Source organism: Lepus europaeus, chromosome 4 (genome assembly GCF_033115175.1).
Source record: "Lepus europaeus isolate LE1 chromosome 4, mLepTim1.pri, whole genome shotgun sequence".
NCBI lineage: Eukaryota > Metazoa > Chordata > Mammalia > Lagomorpha > Leporidae > Lepus > Lepus europaeus.
The window spans coordinates 91,672,474-91,696,117 of record NC_084830.1 but is presented as its reverse complement, the minus strand read 5'-3'; the positions used below and the strand labels follow the sequence as shown (position 1 = coordinate 91,696,117).

The window sequence follows — 23,644 nt, the reverse complement described above, 5'->3', positions numbered from 1 at the left end:
GAATTATTCATGATTGTGATCAGGAGAACTGAAGTGTGATTTTTGTTTTTTAATAATAAAAACTGTCCTGGGGGTTTGGCATTGTGGTACAGTGGGTTAAGCCACTATGATGCCAGCATCCCATATGGGTGTTGGTTCAAGTCTTGGGTGCTCCTTTTTCTATACAGCTCTCTCTAGAGTGCCTGGGAAAACAGCAGAAGATGACTCAAGTCTCTGAGCCCCTGTAACTTACATGGGAGACCTGGATGCAGTTTCAAGCTCCTGGCTATGGCCTGGCCCAACCCCAGTTGTTGTGGCCATTTTGGGAAGTGAACCAGCAGATGGAATGTGGGTAATCCTGCACCAGGCTGGGAGTATGCCTGCCTAGCCAGCCCATAGCCTGGCTGACAGGCAGCAGGAGCCCCAGGCACATTTCCCCGACCCCCCACCTTCTGTTGACAAGATCAGCTAAACAGCTCCCAGGTGTGGCCCAGGCCCATTAGGACCACCTGGAAAGCTACATGACCTTCAAGCTGATTGGAGAAGCATAGAGGTGCCAGTATCAGTTCTATCCTATAGAATTAGTGTTGCCCTAAATTAGCTAAGCCCCCTCTGCCTGACCTTTAAAAGATGTGCTTGCTCCTTAATAAAGTGGACATGTTCACTGAAAATTGTCTCTGGTGACTCTTGTCAAAGAATGCCATTGCCCCACCCATCCCAGAATGTGTGGGGCCTTACGGTTAGAGGCCAAAATGGAAGACCATCTCTCTCTCTCTCTCTCTCTCTCTCTCTCTCTCTCTCCCCCTGCCTCTCTCTCCCCCTCTCTCCCCCTCTTCAATCTTCTGTCCCTCTCTCTGTAACTCTGCCTTTGAAATAAAAATAGAAGCCTTTTTTTTAATTTCTTAAGATTGACTGAGTATGGGATGTATATATAATTATATTTGTCCCAAAGAAGTACCTACTTGATATCTGACATCGATAGTGATATCTGCCAATAAAGCAATAAGCTGTGCTTAAGTGATGATCTGTAAAAGCAAACTGTATTTAAAAAAAAAAAATTTTTTTACAGATTCTAGCTATGGCAATATTTGTAACATGTGTTTCCAACCTAACTTGAGGATTTAAAAGTGTGGCCCAAGGATCCTTGAGAAACTTCCCCCTAGAAAACCCAATCAAAACAAAACATGTGCCAAAAGATTTAGTAATAACAGGGTTATAGACTGAATAGGACCTGAGATTAGCCACAAGTTTGTATGCATAAATGCAGAACATAGAAGAGTCATAGGTTTTGTTCATTTAATGTAACCAGAAGAAACAATATTATGGCTTAATAATAAAAAGTTTAAAAAATTTTATACCTACAGAAAATGGAAATTAGCATATTACTGAGTACTTGGATGTTATTTGTTATTTTCATAAGGCATAGCAATGTCTGTAGTGTTTGTGATATATTTCATGGTTACTGAGAGGAAAAAATACAAACTTTGATTTGTAATACATGATTGTTAATAAAATTAGTTAATATGACTTAGAATACTGCCCATACACTTATCAGTTGTAAATGCCCATTACATGAAAAAAAAAAAAATCTGCTCTACAATAGCTAAATCACATGTTGAGAAATTTTGTTTATGTATATTGCCTTATATTTTACTTAATACTTAATATTGTATGATTTGGTTATATCAAATAATAAATGCACTTTGCAATGGTGTTTTTGTTAGATTAATATTCTTCTGACAGCTGTCCCATGTTTTTACTTGTTATAGCGGTTGCTATTCATTGAACTAAACACTTAAAACTTGTACAGTATAAGTAAATCATTCTAATTTCACTAGAAATTTTACCTATATATTTTCCAATAATCTTCACAAATTTAGTCAGCTTTTAAATACACTTATGAGTTACATAATCTATTTTGACCTAGGTTAAAAAGTTTAACTTCAAGGCTCTTTATTTCTGCTATAAATAATATCTCTCATCATATAAAATCTTTAGCAAACATAGATAATATAACTTAAAATAAACAGAGGAAACAAATTTCCATTACTCACCCTACTCATAGAATCAAAGCACTTCCTGACCAAAGACTCCACATCATTAGGTCTATCTTGAACATTTATCCAGTCTAATAATGAAACATTAAAAAAAGGCAGATCACTATCTTTAGCATCTATTGATGCTTCTTCCTGCTGGATGGGACTTGATTCTTTAATTTCTTTGCCACTTTCAGCATCTGTGGTATCTGAAGCTACATGCTCCACTGACTTGTGAAGTGAGGTTAACGAGGATTTGTTAGGCATATCAGGAGAGAGCACCAGTTCAGTGGATCTTTTCATCTCCGCCTTTTCTGAGCCATCATGTTCAGGTAAAGAATCCAGTCTTTCTAAACATTCTCTGTAACTATGTCTGGTTAGGCACTCCAACAGTGGAATCTTGGCCATTACTGAAACAGCAGTTCCTAAACTTAAAATACAAAAGATCTGTCAGTAAAAAATGAAATTCCTCTTGTAAGGAATCATCATTTGAATTAATCATGTTCTGTCATCACACATGTAAATATTACCACCTCTATATTGTATCAGGAGCTTGCTGTTTAGTCAAAGAAGTTTACATTAGAACAGACAGTGTATCATTAACACACTAAAATACTCTAAAGTAAACCTGGCTAGATCATACTAAACAAATGGACCCTGGCTTTCATGAAACCTTAAGTATAACAAACCCAAATTTACAAAAAAAAGATTTACCATAGTAGTACTTTATACTACAATCTGTAAGGAAATGAAACATATCTGATATACATAAAGTACAAGATGAAATTATTAATCCCAGTAAAGATTAGGCTAGAACCCTGAAAATTTACAGATGATTTGGTTTTTTATAAAATCTTAAGATTTCACTTTTATAAAATCATATACAAAATAATTCAGGTTCCTACATTAAGTTAAAATAGCTTATTGAACTCTTCAGAAAAAGTTACTTGAAAAGTCATTTCATAAATTTCAAAAGGATCTCTCTTTCCCAAGATTTCATTGTCAGTTTAAGGCCAAAATCTATCTAAAATATCCACAATAGAAAAGAAAGCTCAAAGAGGTTACCTGCAATGGAGGAATGGAAAGGAGGAGGGAAGGAAAAGAAAGGAGAGAGGAAAGAAAGCAAAGAAAGAAAGGGGAGGAAGCAAGGAAAAGAGAGGGAGGGATGGACAGATATAAGAACAAGAAGGCAAGCAGTCAAAAAAATAATATGTGACCTACTTCTAATTCTGGTCAAAGTAAAACACAAACAAAAACCCCCATAGAACCCAAAACAAAAAACACAATACAAAATACTCGAGGTATGTGGGTGCACACGTACACACAATAAATGGCAATATTCATGTTGAATTATTGCTTTTTTTTTTTTATTAACAGCTCTTTATTAAGAAGAACCAATGGCAATTAGGTGTGTTTCACTGCAAAGTAAAAAGTAACTAAATGAGATTCTAAAACACACTGGACTTTTTTCTATCTTCCCAAACATGTATCAGGATGACAATATCTCAAAGGGAATATAAAATCTTCCTTGATTATGCAATGCTTGTTTGATAATTTTTTCATATCCAGCAGAATATATTTGGGGGCCAGCGCTGTGGCGCAGCGGGATAACGCTCTCGCTTGAAGCACTAGCATCCCATATGGGCGCCGGTTCTAGTCCCGGCTGCTCCTCTTCTGATCCAGCTCTCTGCTATGGCCTGGGATAGCAGTAGAAGATGGCCCAAGTCCTTGGGTCCCTGCAACCACGTGGGAGACCCGGAAGAAGCTCCTGGCTTCGGATCAGCGCAGCTCCAGCTGTTGTGGCCAAGTGGGGAGTGAACCAGCAGATGGAAGACCTCTCTCTGCCTCCCCTCTCTCTCTGTGTAATTTTCTTTCAAATAAAAAAAATAAATCTTAAAAAATATATATATTTGCTGTTTTACATTCTGAACTTTTTTTTTTAAACTGGGCAGAAGACAGGTAAAAATTCTTGATTTTGTGAATAATTCCCAAAGACTTCTGAGCCTTTTTCATAAATAAACAGCTCAAGGAAAAGAAATGTGAGAGGCTCATAAAATACATGGTAAATAAAACCACAGTTTTTAGCCAAAACCTTGAAAGTATGTAAACAACAAACCACAGAGCAGTATGACAAAAGGCTCAAAAAAAGATGGTCAGTTACAATAAATATATGGACTCTATAAATATATGGACTCTATTTTCTTATAAAGAAACTTACAGAGTGAATAAAACTACTGATAAATTTCTAAGGCATTTCAAAAAAAATATTATTCACTTTAATGGTAAACATACTGAGTAAGTTTTAACTTGATGTCCTCTATGGATTTCAGATAATTTGAATAAATACTTTCAAACTTGGAAAGTAGCTTTTGGTACGAATTTGTACAGTCTTCCAGATTGGCCATGATTGCAGCCCAGCCTTGGTGTTGAAGGTGTTCATCATGGACAAGCCCTTCACAAAAAGAACAAAGTTTCTTGGCAACTTCATACATTTCCTATATTGAAAAAAAAAACAAAAACAAAAAACAGCACAGTAAAACACAGCTTGGTTTGTGTGAACATGAGTGTATGTACAAACACATTCTAAGCATATTCTAAAGACAGTGGTTTTATAAAGGATGATTTATCTTATTGTCCATGCCTAGATGTGACACAAGATAATGAAAACCGAGGCAGGTACCTTAATAGATGATCAAAAGGATTCCTAATATACTATGTCCAGAAAATACAGAATAGAAGATTACAATATTTTGACTAATGACAAACATGTAACATCCAAATATCACTGTCCTATAAAGAGCTATCTCCAAGGCTGACATAATTTTGAAATCTGAGGAAGTATGTTCTTTCCTCCAGCTTATATATGTTTTAAAGATTTATTTTTATTTATTTGAAAGGCAGAGTTACAAAGAGAAAGGGAGAAAGAGATCAAACTTCCATTCACTCCCCAAATGGCCACAACAGCAGGGGCTGTGCCAAGCCAAAGCCAGGAGCTTCTTCCGAGTCTCCTATGTGAGTATGGATGCCCAAGCATTTGTGGCATCTTCTGCTTTCCCAGGCGCAATAGCAGGGAGAGGGATAGGACAAATTTACAACCGTATGAGATGCTGGCATTGCGGGCTTAACTCATTATGCCCCACAGCAGTCCCTTACCCTTCTTTTGTGTAAATCTCATACATATTCCTAGACACTGTTTCATATGAACTATTTTAAATCTGAAACAAAAGGAAACCTAAAATTCCCCACAATAAAATCATATCATCATGAATTCAGTAAGTCCATTATATTTCTGGATGGGCATTAGCCCTATTAGTTAAGCTTTTGAGACTCTTAACATCCCACAAGGCAGTGCTTGGGTTTGAGTCTGGGCTCCACTTCGGATTCAGGCTTCCTGTGAATGCTCACTCTGAGAAACAACAGGTTCAAGAAGAGTACTTGTTTTACCCACATGGGACAACTGGATTAAGTTCCTGACTCCTGGGGCTGGCACTGTGGCGCAGTGGGTTAATCCTCTGCCTGGCCTGAAGCACCGACATCCCATATGGGCACTGGTTCTAGTCCTGGCTGCTCCTCTTCCAATCCAGCTCTCTGCTGTGGCCTGGGAGAGCAGTGGAGGATGGCCCAAGTCTTTGGGCCCCTGCACCCGATGGGAGAGACTGGCTTCAGATCAGTGCAGCTCCAGCCGTTGCAGCCATTTGGCGAGTAAACCAACGGAGGGGAAGACCTGTCTCTCCCTCTCACTGTTTGTAACTCTACCTCTCAAATAAATAAAATAAATCTTGAATAAATAAATAAATAAATAAATGAAAGTTCCTGACTCCTGGCTTCAGCATATCTCAGCCCTAGCTGTTATGGACATTTGGGGACTAAACCAAGCCAATGGGAAATCTGTCTTATTTTCTTTTCCTCTCTCTCCCTTTCAAATTACAAAAATAAAATAAAATCAGATGTTTTTTCATTTGTTCATATCTTATTATATCTTCTTAAAATAATTTATGTGCATTTCTTTATAAAAGCAAAATTGTTAAATATATTTTTATATTTCAGAATTTCTGCTGCTAGAGTTTGTCATTTTGCCCATTTCCGCTCCAAAGCATTGGCCAGAACAGAGAAATTTTATTAATTTTTATATATTTATGACATACTCAGTCACCTCACCAAATTCTAACAGGTTTTAATTAAAATCTCTTGAATTTTCCAAATACCCCAAGACATCATCACCAAAGATGTTTTTCACTTTTTATCATTTGAACTAATAATTCATTTTTTAAATTTTAGTATATTTCCCCAAACCTGTAAAAGAATACAGGCATACCTCATTTTACTGTATTTTGTACCCCTGTAATTTGCAGATGCTATATTTTTTACAAATCTAAGACTTGTGGCAATGCTGCATAGAACAATTCTCTCATATTTAATAGTTCTCACATTTCAATTATTTTGCTAATGTATCTGCTATGATGATCTGTGATCAGTGTAGTCTTTGAGGTTACTTTTGCAGCTGGTATGGGGTACCATAAGCCACGCTCACATAAATCAGAAAACTTTGATAAATATGATGACTGCTCAGTTGACCAGCCATTTTCTCATCTTTCTCTCCCCTTTGGGCTTCCTCATTCACTGAGCATAATACTGAATCTAAGCCAATTAATAATCTTATGATGGTCTCTAAGTATTCAAGTGAACACCCATTATATATCACAATCTAGAAATCATCAAGCTTTTTGAGGAAGGCATGTCAAAAGATTAAATAAACTGAAAGGCAGGCCTCTTGTGCCAAACAGCAAAGTTGTGAAGCAAAGTTAAAGTTTCTGAAGGGAATTAAAAATACTACTCCAGGGAACACACAAATGATGGCAGAAACAGCGGTAATGCTGATACACACAGTTTCAGTGGTCTGGATAAAGGATAAACCAATCACAATATCACTTTATGTCAAAGTCTAATTCAAAGCAAGGCCCTAACGCTCCTCAATTCTATAAAGGCTGGGAGAGGGTAAGGAAGCTGCAGAAGTTTCAAGCTAGCAGAGGTTGATTCATAAGGTTCAAGGAATCTGTCTCCATAACACAGAAGTGTTAGGAGAAGCAACAAATGCTTTTGTATTATCTGTAGCAAGCTATCCACATGATCTAAGAAAAATGATGGTAGTTAAAGAACTACTTTCAGTGTAGTTGAAACACCCTGATATCAGAAGGTGCTGTCTACTATGTTCATATCTAGGAAGAAGTCAATACCTGACTTAAAACTTCAAAGGGCAGTCTGATTCTCTTGTTAGAGACTGATGCAGTTGGTGACTAAGTCGAGGCCAATGTTCTTTACCATTCCAAAATTCTAGGGTCCCTAAGAATTATATTAAATCTATTCTGCATGTGCTCTTTAACAAGAACAACATAGCATGGATGGCAGCATGTATGTTCACAAAGTGACTTAATAAGTATTTTTTCCCAGAAACCTTTCATTTAGAGTATACAAACTTCATGCATTTCACAAATACAAATTTAAGAACACAGTAATTCTTCCCACCCTAACCTCTCTCCTTTATAAGTACTTAAAGTTCATGGTGGAGATCTGCTCAGAAAACAAAGACCACTTTGAAGATGTAACTTTGAAAATGTAACAATACATCTGGTCATCCAAGAGCTCTGATGGAAATGTATAAGATTCATGTTATTTTCATGCCTGCTAACACAATATCCATTCTGCATCTCATGGATCAAGAACTCATATTGACTTTCAAGTCTTATTATTGGAGAAATATTATCTAATAAGGCTACAGCTGCCATAGTTATTAGTAATTCTTCTGATGGGTCTGGGCAAAGCAAATTGATGGCCTTCTGGAAATGATTTACCATTCTAGATGTCTTAAGAAAATATATATATAAAGATATTTTTCAAAGGGTCGCTTTCCATATGTTTCTTCGTTATTGCCATAAAACTTAAGACTATTTCTACTATTTAGACTTGAATTCGTGTAAGAATAATCATTTAGATTTGAATTCACTTAAGAGTAATCAGCTAGTTAAAACAACCGTTTATGTCTTACCACTGCAAGCTGTGTCCTTGAAGCAACAGTATGAAAAACTGCAGGCATCATAAGAGACTCTTCAACTTTTAACTCCATGTCATTTTCTGTTGAAAAGGTAGCTTTAGGAATAGCAGGTGCACGATCACATAAGATCATTTCTTTGTTAAAAAGAAAAATTGGATTTGTGTCCTGTATTTCAAAAAGGCAGAAATGAAATAAAATGTTACAAGTACTGAATATTCACACTGCACACAATATATGAAACAAACCTTATTTGAACAATGATTTCTAGCTCAAGTTGGAACACTGTTCCATGAAAGCACCCTTGAATACCTACCGTTCCAGCACTGTAGGTGCATACTCTTCTATCTGCAGCCATGCATTCTCCTCCATTGACCACCAGCACCTGGTGTTGAATAGCAATCTTGTATTTGCTTTGAATGGCATGCTTCAGGTCTGCCACACTTCCCCCATAAGAAGAAAAATCAAAAGTTTCAGTTACATTTTCCCAGTGACTTTACTATAAAACTAATACTATGCAAAGATTCCTGATGAGCTAATGAATTTCATTCTAAAACTTTCTCCAAAAAGTAGTTATACAAAATATAAGCTTCCTTTTCTTAAAATGGATTTTCCACAATTAACTGATTGTGAAATTAGTAAATTAATCACTTAGAAAGTTATTCACACATTTTGTCACATCTAAAAGTCAGACTAAGAACTACAAGCACTGGTCACATTTGTTTTTGTGTTCTCTAAAGCAAAAATGTGTAAAGAAAAGAAAATACACTCAGAGGGGCATCAGGTCTGTTCTGTTAGATCCTTGGAATACAAGATTCGTTACTAAAAGTTTCATATCACAGTACAGAAACAACATTAAATCTAAACTATGAAAAAATTCCTTCCTGTTCCAATCTTTCAAAAAAGTATTCGCTGGGGCCAACACGGTGGCGTATCAGGTAAAGCTGCTGCCTCAGTGCCAGCATCCCATGTGGGCACCAGTTTGAGCCCTGGCTGCACCATTTCCAATACAGCTCTCTGCTAATGGCCTGGGAAAGCAGTAGCAGATGGCCCAAGACCTTGGGCCCATGCATTTTTGTGGGAGGCCCAGAAGAAGCTCCTGCCTAATGGCTTCAGATTGGCCCATCTCCAGCCATTGCAACCATTTGGGGACTGAACCAGTAGATGGAAGAAATTTTCTCTTTATTTGTCTCTGCCACTCTCTAACTTTCAAATAAATAAATAAATAAATAAATCTTTTAAAAAATTCCTTTATATAAAACTGCATTTAATGGAAACTAGTCCTTTTAAAAGAGAGAAATTCCATACCTCTATATATATTATAAGTAACAAAGTTACTTATAACACAAGTGGCTTATAATTATTTTGGTGTCAGATTTTTAATTTTATAGTTGTTACTGTTACAGAAACTATAAAAATATAAGCAGGTTTGGAAATTATATTCACTATTTCTTTTTCTTTTCTATTTAGGCTCAACATCTAATGGGTTAGGCCTCCACTTGTAACTCCAGCATCTCTTATCAGAGTGCCAGTTCAACTCCCTGCTAGTCTGCTCTGAATCCAGTTTCCTACCAGAAAAAGCAGTGTGAGACATTCCAAGTATTTGGCCCCTGCCACCATGTGGGAGCTCCTAGATGCTGATTTGGCCTAGCTCAGCCCTGGGTCATAATGGCCATGTGGGAAGTAAACCAGAGGATAGAGGATCTTATCTCCCCAACCCCATCCCCCTCTCAGTGTCATTCTGGTTCCAAATAAAGAAATTATTTAAAAAGTATATATGTGGAGCCAGCGCTGTGGCGCAATAGGTTAACACCCTGGCCTGAAGCACCGGCATCCCATATTGATGCCGGTTCAAGTTCTGGCTGCTCCACTTCTGACCCAGCTCTCTGCTATGGTCTGGGAAAGCAGTGGAAGATGGCCCAAGTCCTTGGGCCCTGCACCCACATGGGAGACCCGGAAGAAGCTCCTGGCTCCTGGCTTCAGATCGGCACAGCTCTGGCCGTTGCAGTCTATTGGGGAGTGAACCATCAGATGGAAGACCTCTCTCTCTCTCTCCGCCTCTCCTCTTTGTGTAACTCTGACTTTCAAATAAAATAAATAAATCTTAAAAACAAAAAGTATACATGTAACATACCCTTCCTCCTATGACAGCTGTCCCCATTTTTCAAAAATAAAAGAAGATATTCTAAGGTAACTACAGATAATGTCAATATATTGCATGTATTGCTAGGAGAAAAAAATAACAAGATGAGATTTTGGATGTTTTTATTACAAAGAAAAGTTCAATGTTTGAAGAGATAAATATATTTACCCTGGTGGACAATACAATGTATATGTGTAAGTTACTGAAGCATCAACACATAATACATCATAAATAGGTACAAGTTTTATGTCTGTTAAAATTTGAGGAAAATAAAAATTTTTTAAAGAAAACATTCTGGGGGCTGGTGCTGTGGCATAGCAGGTAAGGTCGCTACTTGCAATGACAGCATCCCATATGGGTGCCGGTTCGAGTCCCAGTTGCTCCACTTCCAATCCAGCTCTCTGCTATGGCCTGGAAAGCAGTGGAAGATGGCCCAAGTGCTTAGGCCCCTGCACCTGTGTGGGAAGCCCACAAAAAGCTCCTGGCTCCTGCCTTTGGATCAGTGCGGCTCCGGCAGCTGCAGCCATCTGGGGAGTCCACCAGATTATGGAAGACCTCTCTTGCTCTCTGCCTCTTCCTCTTCCTCTCTGTGACTCTGCCTTTCAAATAAATAATAAATCTTTTAAAAAGAGAGAGACCATTCCGAGGCCGGTGTTCTGCCACAGATTAAGCCTCTGCCTGTGAACCAAGCATCCTACGCTGGGGCCAGAGACTCAGCTGCTTCACTTCTGATCCAGATCCCTGAATGGGCTTGGAAAAGCAGTAGAAGATGGCCAAGTCCTTGGGTCCCTGTACCCACATGGAAGACCAGATAGAAGTTTTGTGCTCCTAGCTTTGGCCTGGTTTATCCCCAGTCATTTGGGAAGTGAACCAGCAGATGGAAGGTCTCTCTCCCTCCCTCTCTCTCTGTCTCTCTAACTCTTTCAAATAAATAAAAAATAAAACTTAAAAAAAAAGAGAGAACATTCCTTGGCCAAATATTTGAAATCCCTGTAAATAATGAGAATGATTAGGCATATGAATCCTAATAATTTAGCTAAAATTACTAAACTTATTTTGCTTTCAAAACAAAACCTTCATTCATGTAAAGGAATAAAAACAAATTGCCAAAAAGTAAATATGGTTTTTGACACATTGCTTCACAGCAAAATTTCTTAACAATGTCCTAAAAAACTCGGAATAACAAGTAGCTGTGAGTACTTAAAATGACAGTGTCAGCATGAAACCAGTTTGTTTTGAGGTAGGTTTATTGTAAATAATATATTCATGCAAACAAAGCACAACTTAATGTAATTTTAACATTTCACATACAACTCTAAATGTCAAATGTCAAGGTATAGAATGTCAACCAGGCCACACATGGAGTCTTCTCTCAAAATCTAAATATATTTTTTTTTGCAAACACACAAAACACAAAACTGATGGGAATAAATGTAAAACAACTCACGTTTGCACTGTAAGTTCAGTGTCAAATGTTAGAGTAGTTCCAGTGTTAACCAGAAATACATATAACTTCATGATGATTTCTCCGGATTCTGTGAGATAATACCTCACCCTCTGATATGGTTACTAAAGGAAGCCAAGAAAATTCATCAATTTTACAAACAAATGTGCAAAGACTTTCATCATTAAGACACAACACACACTTACTATATATTATTTAAACAAGAAAAAAACGAATTTTAATATCTATTTGGTCAATTCAATACTAAAAAAGAGTAAGTAATAAGAAATTAATTAAAAAACAAAAGCAGCAAAGTTCTACTATTGAAAAAATAACTAGTTTTCAGGACAGAGTCCACTAGTGAGAACAAAACTTCATAAGTATATTCCACAGTTTTCTGTATTAAGAATATTTTATCAGAAAATAAAATATTTGATAATACATCTAATCCCCAAAAGTTCTTTCCCAATTTCTTTAATATAATAAAAAAGACTAATCACAGGGACAAATTTAGTAATAGCAACAGTAGCCACTATTTACTAATTAGGGGAAACAAATCACAATTCCTTCCCCTACTTGCATATTTTTGTGTGTCGCACCTCTATACTGATCAAGAAAACTCTGGTCCTCTACCACCTTGTGCAACAGAAAGAACTGAGGTTCTAGAAATCAGAATATTTAACATAACTCTACCATTAACTTCTCCATTATAAACCTTAACTATTAAATAAAGCTTCCTCATTTATAAAACTAAAACATATAAACCCACAAAATTTAAGATCTGGTTACTTTTTTAAAACTGGAGATCAAAATCCCAACAACTCATTAACAAAAATGGTTAAAAGACAACAACAAATAAGTTTCCAGGAACTAGAAGTAACACTTGTTTTATGCTTTTTCCTTATAGTGAAACAATCAACAAAGAAGGAAATGATCAACAAAGAAGGAAGGAAAAAGCAAGGAAGGCCTTAAATTTAAGACTTCCAAAATTATTTTAAGTGCATTTGATGAAAACACATAAAGAGAAGACCTGTGACTTACCGTCAGGCACTGTAACAGGGACTACTTTTCCTTAAACAGCTGATTAAAACTGGCTTATGTTTGCTTTGCTTGGTGTTGGCAACTGGATGGTCTTACTGGTTAAGCTAAGAGAACTGTAAAACAAAAAATTCTGGATGACTATAGAATAAGCAAGTCAATAAGTAACAATGATATATAGTCACTATTCTGTTCTGAAATTACCATCTATGAGAGCAATCTCAGTCCTTTTGCTACGTAGGTATCCACTGAAACCACATCTACATGACTTTGACCCCTTGACTCCATTAAGACTTCAAACAAAAGTCACCAATGAACTCCTGTTTCTACAATCATTTCATAGTCCTGAAAATATAAGAGGAACCCAGGATATAGAGTCAGTCATCCTATCTTTGGATCCAGCCCCATTAACGACAACTTGATGACCTTGAACAAGTACATTACTTGTTTCAATTTCCTCTTTTGTAAATAGGAATAAAAGTACTAATTGTAGCAGAAAATCTCTAAGATAACGCTAATTATCTGTGCCACCTTCATTTCCTGGTATCTCCACTCTATTGGAATTCCTTCCTTCCAACCTGTAAACAGGGCCTGTACTTCTCTCTCTATTTTTTTAAAGAATTATTTTATTTTATTTGAAAGACAGAGATACAGAGAGGTAGAGCCAGAGAGAGAGTCTTCCATTCCACTAGTTCACTCCCCAAATGACTGCAACGACCAGAGCTGAGCTGATCCAAAGCCAGGAGCCCGGAGCTTCTTCCAGGTCTCCCACGCGGGTACAGGGGCCCAAGGACTTGGGCCATCTTCTACTGCTTTCCCAGGCCATAGCAGAGAGCTGGATGGGAAGTGGAGCAGCAGGGACTAGAACCGCTGCCCATACGGGATGCCGATGCTTCAGGTCAGGGCGTTAACTCGCTGCGCCACAGTGCTGGCCCTGTAATCTACTTCTTTTTTTATTTATTTATTTATTTTTTTTTTATTTTTTGACAGGCAGAGTGGACAGTGAGAGAGAGAGACAGAGAGAAAGGTCTTCCTTTTGCCATTGGTTCACCCTCCAATGGCCGCCGCACTGCAGCTGGTGCATCGCACTGATCCGAAGCCAGGAGCCAGGTGCTTCTCCTGGTCTCCCATGCAGGTGCAGGGCCCAAGGACTTGGGCCATCCTCCACTGCACTCCCGGGCCACAGCAGAGAGCTGGCCTGGAAGAGGGGCAACCGGGACAGAATCCAGTGCCGCGACCGGGAGTAGAACCCGGTGTGCCGGTGCCGCAAGGCGGAGGATTAGCCTATTGAGCCGCGGCACCGGCCCCTGTAATCTACTTCTAACTAATAAAATATGGCAAAGTGAATATTATATATATGACTGATACTCAAAATTGTAACTAGTATCTTAACAGCTAACTCTGCCTTACCAGCTTTGAGGCAGTAAACAGCCATATGGTAAGGGCCAACAGTCAGCAAGAAGCTGACTCAGTGGTGGCCTCAGTCTCATAATCCTTAAGGAACTAAATTTCAACATAATTACGTGACACTGGAAGCAGATTCTTTCCTGGTTGAGCCTCAGACATGACAGCAGGCCCTGCCAACACCTTGACCATATAGTTGTAGAGAAATCTTTTAGCAAGGGACTCAGCTAAGACATGTCCACAATCTTTGAAATATATTTAAGTTTCAAACAGCCAAGTTAATAGTAATTTCTTATTAAGCAATTGATGATACAATACAACCACATCATTGAAGTGTCAGAGAATCTGATAAAAAACTTTTACGTGGTAGCATGGTCCCTGGCAAATAAGTCACCTCTACAATGTCTGCCTGGAATCTTAGCTCTCCTTACTCACCTTAGCACAGAAAAGCTCACCAACTTCTAAGGCTACAATATTCCTCTTAACTACTGACTCCTACATCTAGATCAACTCTCTCCTGAATTATCAATCCAACCCTTCTCAAACATAACAGATCCAAATTTATTTCCTCTGTGCTGATCTTCAATATTACTGTTCCTAAAACTGAACTCCTTATCTTCTCTGCCCCCTAAACCACCTTGCTTTTCATCATCATCTTTGATGATGGATTCTACATTCCATCTCACACGTGCTATTCTAACCCTCTCAGCAGATAAACATCAAGAAATCGGTAACTTATTTATTGACCATCCATCCCTATTCAAATTGCTACTACCTTCACTGTTCTTCATCTACAAAGCTTCTCAACCTGCTCATATTTCCTCAATTTCTGCTATACCATCCTCTGCATTCCTCCAAAGATATCTTCTAAATGGTAGGATGACCCAGTTGTTCTGCTTGAAATTCAAGATTACAGGGCCAGTGCTGTGGCGTAGCGGGTAAAGCTGCAGTGCCGGCATCCCATACAGGGGCCAGTTCGAGTTCCAGCTATTCCACTTCCGATCCAGCTCTCTGCTATGCCCTGGGAAAGCAGTAGAAGATGGCCCAAGTCCTTGGGCCCCTGCACCCACGTAGGAGACCTGGAAAAAGCTCCAGGCTCCTGGCACACCACCAGTCGTTGCAGCCTATTGGGGAGTGAACCAGTAGATGATGGAAGACCTCCCTTCTCTCTGTCTCTGCCTCTCCTTCTCTCTCTTTCAAATAAATATATAAATGAATAGTCTTTTTTAAAAAAAAGAAATTCAATCACAATTTTTTGAGAATTTACTATATCCCAAGAAACTATTCTAAATGTTTCATTAAATGAAATGCTCGTTAGAGTCTCATAGAATCCATAAGGGGCAAGCATTTGATGCAGAAGTTAAATTGCCAGCTGATGCCTAGCTATATCCCACTTCTGGAGTGCCTGGGTTCAGTTCCTGGTTTTGCTAACAAATGCCAGCTTTTTAATAATTCATACCCTGGAACGCAGCAGGAAATGGCCCAAGTGCATGGGATACGTGGACTGAGTTCCCAGCTCCCAGCTTTTTACCTGACCCAGTCCCATAAATTGCAGTTAATTTGTAGTTAAAAACAGATGAGCGTTGTCTATCTCTCTTTCACTTTCTTTAAAATAGATATATAAAAGTTGGTCTTAAAATTTTGTTTGAGGGGCCAGTGTTGTGGCATGGAAAGTTAAGCCTCCACCTCAGTGTCAGCATCCCATGTGAGTGCTGGTTTGAGTCCAGGTTGCTTCACTTCCAATCCAGCTCCCTGCTAATGCTTCTGGGAAAGCACCAGACCATGGCCCAGGTGCTTGGAAACCTATACCCATATGGGAGATCTGAAGAGGCTCCTGGCTTTGGCCTGGCCCAACCCCAGCCACTGTGGCCATTTGGGGAGTGAACCAGAGGATGCAAGATATTCATACTCTCCCTCACCACCACTTTATCTCCACCTTTCAAATAAATAAATCTTTTCAAAAATTGTTGTTTTAATTCTTTAAAGCAGATATTATTGCGATCGTCACTTTGCGGGTAAGCAAATAATTCAGGAGTTAAATGCCACAGCTTAATGCGTGAAACTTCAAATTCAGGCACTCCAACTCTATACCATTTCATGCCTTTACACACTATAACAATATTCAAGCCAGCATGTGGCAGAGGCCTTTGTCTTTTTAATTAGACTTGTTTCTCATTATGATTAAAGCAGTGGTAGTAATCTTTCCAAGGTCAGAAAAAGAACAAGGGAGCCATCTTACTTGGGAATGAAATGTAGTTGTTATCTGCTTGCCTATGAATGCTTCAACTTTGGTTACTATCTGCTTATATGTAACCATTTCAGGTTCTGCTTGTTAGTACATGTCAATGATGTTAACCCTTGCCAGACAGCAGACTGCTCAGTATTTGTGTTTAAAATATTCAGCTAACTAGGTTCCCACGCACAATATTGTTATCAATCCAGTGGCCACCATGTAAGGTTAGAATATCCAACCAAATGTATACATGTAAACCATATAAGGGGCTAAAACCATATATAAGGAAAAACCCTTCTTTGTTCGGGGTTTAAGATTTTGGATAAGAAATTCCAACTGGGAATACTACTTCCTGTTAAAAGGCCTTGGTGTCTTCTCTCGGTATACTAATCCTGCTACAAAGCAAATATAAATATAGCCTCTTTCTCTCCACCACAACTTCCTACCCTCATCCTTCTGCCACCCCAACTTTTCCCTCCCAAATATCACATTGATTAAATTCCTCTACAAAGCAGGTTGATAAAATCTGTGATAATTTATAAGGGCGGTTCTCCCAATTCTCTTAATCAGAGGATGAATTCTCTTGATGCTATGATCCCTTCCTCTTGCTCTACACATTTTATCTCACTGATGCAATCAAATGGGACCAATTACTTTATTAGCTGCGCTATGTACTCTACATGTTCTTTTATGCTTGCATACACTGTCCTCATCTCTACTAAATAAACAGATTCTGAGGCCAGCACTGTGGTGTAGTGGGTAAAGCCATCGCCTATAGTGCCAGCATCCCATATGGGCACTGGTTTAAGTCCTGGCTGCTTCGCTTCCGATCCAGCACTCTGCTATGACCTAGGAAAGTAGCAGACGATGGCCCAAGTCTTTGGGCCCCTGCACCTGCGTGGAAAGACCCTGAGGAGGCTCCTGGCTCCTGCCTTCGGATGGGTCGGCACCGCTTGGGCCATTGCGGCCAACTGGAGAGTGAACCAGCAGATGGAAGACCTCTCTTTGCCTCTCCTCTCTCTGTTTAACCCTGACTTTCAAATAAACAAATATTTAAAATTAATGAATAAACATTTTTTAAAGCTAGAACTATGCTTTCCTCAGGAAGAAAACAAATGGGCCAGCATTGTGGCACAGTGCACAGCTTGTGACACTGACCTCTCATATTGTAGTACTGGTTCTGAGTCTCGGCTACTCAGCTTCTTAACCATCTCCCTGCTAATGTGTCTGGGAAGGCAGCAGATGATGGCCCAAGTCCTTGTGTCCTTGCCACCCATGTGGGAAACCTGGGTGGAGTTCCTAGCTCCTCGTTTCCGACTTGCCCAGTGCTGGCTGTTTGGGGCATTTGGGCATGAACCAGGAGATGGAAGATATGTGTGTATGTGTATGTGTGTGTGGTATGTATGTGTATCCCTCTGTCACTTTGCCTTTCAAACAAAAAAATCTTTGATTTTCTATATCATTGGGCAGACTCCTAGCAAGTACCACGTTTGAGATCAAACCCAGGATTTCTTCAACTTGTTCTTTAAGGGAAATCTCTAGGTTTTCCAATATCATTATTTACATGACAATAGTAAGACTTCGGTTCAATATATTCCCCCAATCACTACCAATGATGGGTGATGCAGACACCTGATAAACACTGCCCTCATTGTTCAGCCCAACTAAATAGATACTACAGTTCTACCTACCTAACATAGATTAAAATATGTCTTGTTATACTATAGATTAGTAGTATCAAATATTTTAATGAATGAGAGAAAACAATTAGGAAACCAATAGAGTAAAGCAGAGAAACAGAATATTCCAGTAACAAAGAAAACTTCCTAACAGTAGGCAAAGTCCTCTGCCAACTCCAGTAGAAAATTACAAGTAAAACAAAGAAAAAAATTGTTATATTGCTAAAATTGAGGGTTTCATAACAGCATTATGAAGTGTATCCTGGCTCATATACTTTTCATTAACTTTAAGCACTTTTCCATATTATTACAAATGCTTCATACTTATCAATATTGTCTAAAAATATTATAACTTGTAAATTCATCATAATTAACTTACTATCTCCCAGGATTTTTCAATCTCACAGACATATTTTTTTTTCTTCTGTACAGTAACAGTTCGATAAGACAGGGGTTGGGGTTGTGGCATAGCAGGCTAAGCCTCCACCTACAGCGTCGGCATTCTATATGGGCGCCGGTTCATGTCCCAGCTGCTCCTCCTCTGATCTGGCTCTCTGCTATGGCCTGGGAAAGCAGTAGAAGATCGGGAAGAAGCTCCTGGCTTTTGGCTTTAGATCAGCCCAGCTGCAGCCACTGCAGCCATTTGGGGACTGAACCAACAGATGGAAGACCTTACTCTCTGTCTCTCCCTCTCTCTATATAACTCTACCTCTCAAATAAATAAAATCTTTAAAAAACAAGTACTAAAGTAAAACTGTTAGATTAAACATTTAAATATTTCAAGGCCTTTAGAATATGCAATAATTGCTTCTTTTATCAATTTATACACAAGAAATGTACCCCGTCAACAAGGTCAGTATATCCGTGCCAGCATCCTAATTTTAAATGCTTGTCAATATTTCAAGCTTTTATAATTACATGTCATCTTTGATTATTAAACATTATTCATTTCTAGGTTGTTTACTATGTTCCAGGTACTACACTAGACATGGAAAGTACCAGTGAGCAAATAAATACAGTCCTGAGACTACTACAAACCTCAATACTAGAAAAAAGGATAACGTCATCAGTTTCATAGATAGATAGATACAGAAAGAGTAAGCAAAGCTTGGGGCTGGTACTGTGGCAGTGCAGGTAAAGCTGACACCTACAATACCAGTATCCCATGTGGGTGCCTGTTTGTGTGTGTCCCGGCTGCTCTTCCAGTTCAGCTCCCTGTGAATGGCTTGGGAAAAGCAGCAAAACAAGGTCCAAGTACTTGGGCCCCTGCCATCTATGAGAGACCCATATGAAACTCACAGCTTCAGCCTAGTTCAGTCTTGGCTATTGCAACAACTGGGGGAGTGAACCAGCAGATAGAAGACCTCTCTGTGTCTCTCCCTCTCTTTGAAATTTACAAAGACTTACAGAAGGTTATAATCACCCAACTTAATATCTAAGACAAGTACTCAAATGAATTCAATCAGATTTTGTATAAACAAGTGCCAGGTATTCATCATTTGCTCCTAAGTGATATGAAGCTACTCCTTACCTATTTAAATATGGTATCTCATGTTTTCAATCATTTTTAATAGCTATAAGACCGGCAACACTAATCAGAGGCCTCCTTTTGAATCAGCCTCTACATCTCATTAACACTCAGCTACATCAAAGGCCTACCCAAGAATAGAACAGAAAAAAATCGGCACAGTAAGACAAGGCATCATTTCCACATGGGTCAATAGCACTTGTAGTCTTTTAAAAAAAAAAAAAAAAAAAAAAAAAAAAAAAGTCAGGTTTGTGGCTTTTATGGCCACAAATTTTCTTTTTTTATTCCACATATGCTACTTAAGATAAATAAAAATGATTGCTAACATATAATGAGTGAATTCATTACATGCCACTCATTAAATTAAGAAGTTTTATATGTATCACTTCATTTTTCAAATGTGTAAGATGTTAATATTATTACTGTTTCCATTTGCAGGTAGGATACAAATTTAGAAGTTATTCAATTTGCCTTAAGGAAGAGTCTTAGCAAATAAAAATTCTAGGAGCTAGAACACAGATTCACTCAATATGAACAGCACCAATTGGGGCCTGCACTGTGGCATAGCAGGTAAAGCTGATGCCTGAAGTGTTGGCATCCCATATGGGTGCCAGTTCGAGTCCCGACTGCTCCACTTCTGATCCAGCTCTCTGCTATGACTTGGGAAAGCAGTAGAAGATGGCCCAAGTGCTTGGGCCCCTGCGCCCACATGGGAGACCCTGAAGAAGCTCCAGGCTCCTGGCTTCCGAATGGCCCAGCTCCAGCCATTGCAGTCATTTAAGGAGTGAACCAGTGGATAGAAGACAGAGTACAGTTTAAAAAACTTGCCATGGGAGCCCCAAATCCCCTTAGGCTGGGTGGTAAAAATACTACCTTAAGTGTTAAAGTGATCATATGGATTGGACTGAGTGTCTGGTAATAATAATAGAATTAAAAAGGAGATCCAGCATGGGAAGCAGTCCACACAGCAGACTCATAGAATGACAATCATTTTAAATAGCACTCTGACCTCAGAATCAGTCCTTAGGGCATTCTGGTTTGGCTGAAAAGCCCACAAAAGCATTTCAGGCATGAAAAACCAAGACACTGTGGCCAAAAGTGTCTTACATGAAGGACTTCAGTGGATGAGACCCCAGTGGAAAGAAGCTGTCAAAGGAAGTGGTACTTTTCTCTGAAGGGAGGAGAGAACTTCTACTTTGCTTACGGCCTTGTCTAAACACTGATGGAGTTTGTGGATTCAAAAGGATTCTATAGCCTAGGCAGCTCATGTCAAGAGCTTCAGGTGATCACTGATGACATACATAAGAGTGTTAATTGTTAAATCAACAATAAGAGTCATTGTGCACTAACTTCCCATGCAAGACCTCTGTCCTCAGAGTTGTACTATAATTATGTCTAAGTGCTTACAAAAGACATATTCTTGGTGCTTCTGTAAAGTTAATTAAGTTTCTAAAAAAAAAAAAAAAAAAAAAAAAAAGCAGGGGGGAGAAACTGACTTCAAGAGGCAATGACTTCGAACAGCCCTGGTCTAGACCGTTGAGGAACAGTTTTGTTGTTGTTTTCGTGCAAATTGTTGAACTCTATTTAGTATAGAGTTGGTCTTCTGTATATAAAGTTAATCAAAAATGGATCTTGGTGAAGAATGGGACTTTGGAGAAGTGGGAGGAGGTGGAGTGAGATAGTGGGTGGAGGGCAGGTATGGTGTGGAAGAATCACTATATTCCTAGAGTTGTACTTTGTGAAATGCATGAAGTTTGTGTTCCTTAAATGAAAGTTTTTTTTGGGGGGGAGGGGGGGCATAAAATATACATATTCTCACAAAAAAGCACTCATTTTTAAATAAAAACAAAATTCAAAGTATACACTTACATTTCATTGGATTTCCTTTAAAGATAATGATATTGTCAGCACAGCAACAGCTTCCACTGATTGATTGCTCAAAGTTCAGTTATTTCCCAAAGCCACACAGCAAGAAAGTAGTACAACCAGAGTTGTACTGAATGGATCAATATGGAAAAAAGAACATTATCATACTATTGAACAATAAAATCCCTTACATGAAAATGCATGTAATAAGAACTAATTCTATTATCTGGAATTTTGCAAACCCTTTAGAAATCTCAACACTTTTTGTCCTCCCACTAATTTCACCACTTTATATGACCATTTTAGGTCTTGGGATAACAAGATTTCCTTGGTCCACAAATTAAAAGACAATTCACGGCATGCAGCAAAGACTAGAAATTCCACACCTGGGCAGGCTGGCAGTATGAGTTACTCTGGGAATGTGTACACTGAAAATTTCATAGATAAAAGAAATGTACACAGAAGAACCAAAGCTCAAGGTAAAAAACATTAACAGGGGCCTCACCTTTGCACCCTTACCTATTCCCTACCAGAGCTGCCTCCTGCTGCCTAGGGCATACACTGGAGCCATATATACACAGTTGCTGCCACTGCTGAACAAGTGCAGGGCAGAGAAGAATACAATCTCAGCCCTGGAGTGGGAGCCCAAACAGACCATGTGGCCTTCCACTCAGCTTTCAGGAAGATGAGAAGAGTGATTCAGGACCTGTGAATCTCTTAAAAGTAAAATGATTGTGGCATCCACTCCCAGGCTGCCAGGCCCATCCCCCACAGGTAATCCATCTAAAACCAGGGCAAGTATCCAACTGATGGCACCAAGGCACAAAGCATGCCCGCTACCACTGGATACCCTGTACTGGATAAACTGGTCCTGACAAAGAGTTTTCTCTCTTGTTATTTAAGAACCTTCATCACAGCCTCAATTTCTCCTATTACCAAAGTCTAAAATAGGTAGCCACTGGTACTTCGAAGAAAAAGTTTGAGAATTCTGCTCTAAAGCTTTATCAATTGTACCTATCAGTGAGAGTTGCTCAGCTACTACCAGGCACCTAATTCTCAAGGACTGAAGCCTCCTAGAAAACTCACACAATTTGCAACAGTAACACCATATGGGAGTGATGGAAATAACAGAAGTCACTCAGGAAACGCCCAATTTCCCAGTTTTCTTTCTAATAGACCACAGACTGATCAAGGACTGACTATAGAAATGACGTCTTCTTTGACTTAAAGTGGAAGGGAAAAGGTGAGAATCAAAGAAATAAGCTATTTACATCACCTAGCCTCATCATTACTTTTGAATATCCAAAGATGTGACTACTTCCTCCACAAAACTGGTAAAATATGACAGTACAAGAGGGGTCTAAAGGATTACTATTAGCATTTTTAGCCTTTAAAAGTGTTCCGGGAGCCTGCCTCATGGTGCAGCAGGTTAAGCCTCTGCTTCTGACGCCAGTATCCCCTATCAGAGCACTGGTTCAAGTTCTTTTGTGGGATCGAGTACTGACTGCACTACTTGCAATCCAGCTTCGTACTGATAACACCTAGGGAGGCAGCAGGAAGATGGACCAAGCACTTCAGCGCTTGTCACTCACTTCAGCGCTTGTCACTCACACAGAAGACCCAAATGGAGTTTCAGTTTCCTGGTTTCAATTTGGTCCATCTCTGCCTACTGCAGCCATCTGGGGTGTCAACAACCAAATGGAATATACCTCATTGTCTTTCCCTTTCTATCACTTTCCATTTCTACTACATAAGTAAATCTTTAAAAGAATTCCCGGGGCCGGCGCTGTGGCTCAGCGGGTTAACACCCTGGTCTGAAGCCCCAGCATCCCATATGGGCACTGGCTCGAGTCCTGGCTGCTCCACTTCTCATCCAGCTCTCTGCTATGGCCTGGGATAGCAGTGGAGGATGGCCCAAATCCTTAGGCTCCTAGACCTGCATGGGAGACCCGGAAGAGGCTCCTGGCTCCTGCCTTTGGATCGGCACAGCTCCAGCCGTTGCAGCCATCTGGGTAGTGAACCAGCAGATGGAGGACCTCCCTCTCTGTCTCTACCTCTCTCTGTAACTCTACCTGTCAAATAAATAAAATAAATCTTTAAAAAAAAAATTCCCATAAATTGTTTTCATTTTTTAATTTTTTTTTTTTTTTATTGGACAGACAGTGAGAGAGAGACCGAGAGAAAGGTCTTCCTTCCATTGGTTCATCCCCCCAAATAGCCGCTACGGCCGGTGCTGCGCCAATCCAAA

At 39.2% G+C, this 23,644-nt stretch overlaps 1 protein-coding gene across 4 annotated transcripts in view; it reads right to left on the bottom strand.

Moving 5' to 3' along the window:
• Positions 1-23,644, bottom strand: part of RB1CC1 (RB1 inducible coiled-coil 1) — a 92,745-nt gene that overhangs the window by 48,160 nt on the left and 20,941 nt on the right. For 3 of the 4 annotated variants that reach the window (XM_062188499.1, XM_062188502.1, XM_062188500.1), the window contains exons 2-7: positions 12,690-12,802; positions 11,652-11,773; positions 8,378-8,504; positions 8,059-8,229; positions 4,308-4,510; positions 2,034-2,445 (exon numbers count right to left, since the gene is read on the bottom strand). In XM_062188499.1, coding sequence (XP_062044483.1) covers positions 2,034-2,445; positions 4,308-4,510; positions 8,059-8,229; positions 8,378-8,504; positions 11,652-11,722 — 984 coding nt within the window. In that variant the 5' untranslated portion in view covers positions 11,723-11,773; positions 12,690-12,802. Of the gene's footprint in view, positions 1-2,033; positions 2,446-4,307; positions 4,511-8,058; positions 8,230-8,377; positions 8,505-11,651; positions 11,774-12,689; positions 12,803-21,399; positions 21,418-23,644 lie in introns of those variants that run through there. The other variant, XM_062188501.1, reaches the window with a different exon arrangement.